At 34.8% G+C, this 2,486-nt stretch overlaps 1 protein-coding gene across 1 annotated transcript; it reads left to right on the forward strand.

The window, feature by feature from the left end:
* Positions 1-364: 364 nt before the first annotated feature.
* Positions 365-2,237, forward strand: LOC102660317 (uncharacterized). The gene is made up of 3 exons (XM_026128226.2): positions 365-494; positions 585-1,244; positions 2,059-2,237. The coding sequence occupies exons 2-3, from the start codon at positions 998-1,000 to the stop codon at positions 2,235-2,237; spliced, it is 426 nt and encodes a 141-aa protein (XP_025984011.1). The 5' UTR covers positions 365-494; positions 585-997.
* The last annotated feature ends 249 nt before the right edge of the window (positions 2,238-2,486 follow it).

The raw sequence follows: 2,486 nt of genomic DNA on the forward strand, positions 1-2,486 counted from the left end.
ATTCTCCTTTAAACCTCTTTTTTTTTTTAAAAAAAAAAACCTCTTTTTTTTTTTAATTGCAAAATCATTTTCTTGTAAATATTTGATCTAAACAATTCACTTTTTAATTGAATATTTAAGGAAAGAAAGTTTCTGTTTCTTATAATTATCAATATTTCACATGAGCAACTTGACTTCAATTGCCCATGCATGCATCCTTTTCCATATTGTCATAACTGTTCAGCACCTCAGCATATAGTTGTATCTTTTAATTCAATAACATTTGTGGATCAATTTGAGAGGTTAATATGAGATAAGATGTTTTTTGATTGTTGTCTTCTTGCATATATTACTGTAATTATTTTTTCCATTCCAAATAAACTTCCTGCATTTCTGTTGGTGTTTAGAATCAAGTGAATTGCAATCAGAAGAAAATAAAGTCTCCAATGAGAAAAATAAGAAAAGAAAGCTGAAAACACCGGCCCAGCTTAAGGCCTTGGAGAATTTTTATAATGGTAAGAATACTTTTTTGTCAGCGGGTGTTAATGCATTTTCCAAGGTGGTAAATTTTAGCAATTTCCTTTTTTTTTTACCTTTGTTTCCAGAGCACAAATACCCCACAGAGGAAATGAAATTAGTACTTGCTGAGGAGTTAGGATTGACAGAAAAGCAAATATCTGGATGGTTTTGCCACAGAAGGTTAAAAGATAAAAGATTGATGAAAGATGAAGCTGTTGCTAATGGGCGACAAGATCGTTCAAGTGGTGTCATCCAAGATCGTGGCAGTGGACTTGGGCAAGATTCATGCGGAAGCAGTAAGCATGCTGATCACAGGTATCTGGATCCTAAGGAGGTTGAGAGCCATGGCCTCTACAATCACGAATTGTCAGTTGCAGATATGACTCATGGATGTAGGAACCGTTATCCTGAAAATGTTAGCGGGGTGGATGACACATAATCTGAGAGCAGCTCATTTTTGCAAGAAAGGTTGTTTTCTCAAGGTCTGGATCCATATGATATGGAGCCTTCTAGACATCTTACACCTAACGGAGCTCTTCCACCCCTAAATCCCAAAGGTGCAATTAACATGGGACACAAACCATCAGGATATTTGAAAGTGAAGGGCGAGATAGAACATGCTGCTATAACTGCTGTTAAGAAGCAATTAGGAAGGCATTATCTGGAAGATGGTCCACTACTTGGTATAGAATTCGATCTGCTTCCTCCAGGGGCATTTGAATGCCAAACTGCAGATCCAGCTAATGGTAGGTTGCACCATATTCTATTTTCCTACTTTTTAAATGTCTCATTCAGTTTGTTTTGTAAGACTGAAATGTTTTTAAGTGTTCAAATTGAAACAATGCCATTTTGGGTTAAAGGAATGTGTTGTTACACATCAAATTGTGAAAAAAAGTATATGATGCATTATTCTTTTTTTTGTCATAGGCAGTGAATGCTTAAAGATAGAACTGGGTGTGATAGGGGATGAATTGTTTATGGAACAGTAAATAAGTGTTTCCAATTCCAAATAACCTGCATCATGTTTATATGCTATTCATTGGGATGATTTAGATGCTTTTAAGGAATTTAAGCTGATGCCTTCTTAGTATTGATACTAATAGGGTCAATGACAATCTTATAAGATTATTTTATGGTCTATATTATTAAGAGCACTTGCCAAAGGAGTGTCACTACTCATAAGCTAGTGTTTTAAGGATCTAAGGCTTTGGATATGAATTTTTAGCATTAGAACCAAGTCACCTTAAGAAGTTCACAAAACTTCACAAAACTACAAGGTTTTATTCCCTTGTGTAGATCATTTTACTTCTTTTCTTTTCCTGATGTCTTGCATTTTTATTTGCTTGATTTTTAAATCGCCGACGCACATACATTGAAGAAGTTGCAGTTTTGTTATCCTTAAATTTGGAAAGCTTATTCCTAAAGACCGATGCTGCCTTTTATGGTTCATAACACAGGGCCTTTCTATGTTAATGTGTGCACAATGTGTTATTTTACTTGTTTAGTTCAAGATTGAGAATTGAGATTCTTACCTGTATAATCTAATGTTTGCTATGACAGAACCATACTCTGCTACAAATCCTCTGCTTCTGAATTCTCCAGAAATCTCTGCTGCAAAAAGACAACCCAGTATTAGCTCTGTAAGTGACCTTTCTAATTCATTTTTCATGAGTTTAGCAATGAAATACTGTCTGTTTAAATTATATGACGCATGCTTGAAAGATTGGACAGTGACCTAATTATTTATGTTACAAGCTTATGATGAGAAAAAAGATTTTACTTAAAACTAGCCCTGAAGATGTATCAGAAGATTCAGAACAAAACCCATCTCTGACTTGTTGACTCCCGAATTATTATATTTTTTTTGAAAGGCAAATAGATAATTTTGAAACGGTCCAAGACCAGAGATATCTCCAGTTAGATCTTTCTCTTCAAAAGACATTTTTGCTAAAGCTCTGCTAGCATCCTTGCCAGCAAATAGAGCATAG

Source organism: Glycine max, chromosome 4 (assembly GCF_000004515.6).
Source record: "Glycine max cultivar Williams 82 chromosome 4, Glycine_max_v4.0, whole genome shotgun sequence".
NCBI lineage: Eukaryota > Viridiplantae > Streptophyta > Magnoliopsida > Fabales > Fabaceae > Glycine > Glycine max.

Coding starts and splice junctions, on each gene's coding strand:
- LOC102660317 (XM_026128226.2), top strand. CDS start 998: ATGGAGCCTTCTAGACATCTTACACCTAACGGAGCTCTTCCACCCCTA. Junction 1,245..2,058: donor AACTGCAGATCCAGCTAATG/GTAGGTTGCACC, acceptor TTGCTATGACAG/AACCATACTCTGCTACAAAT.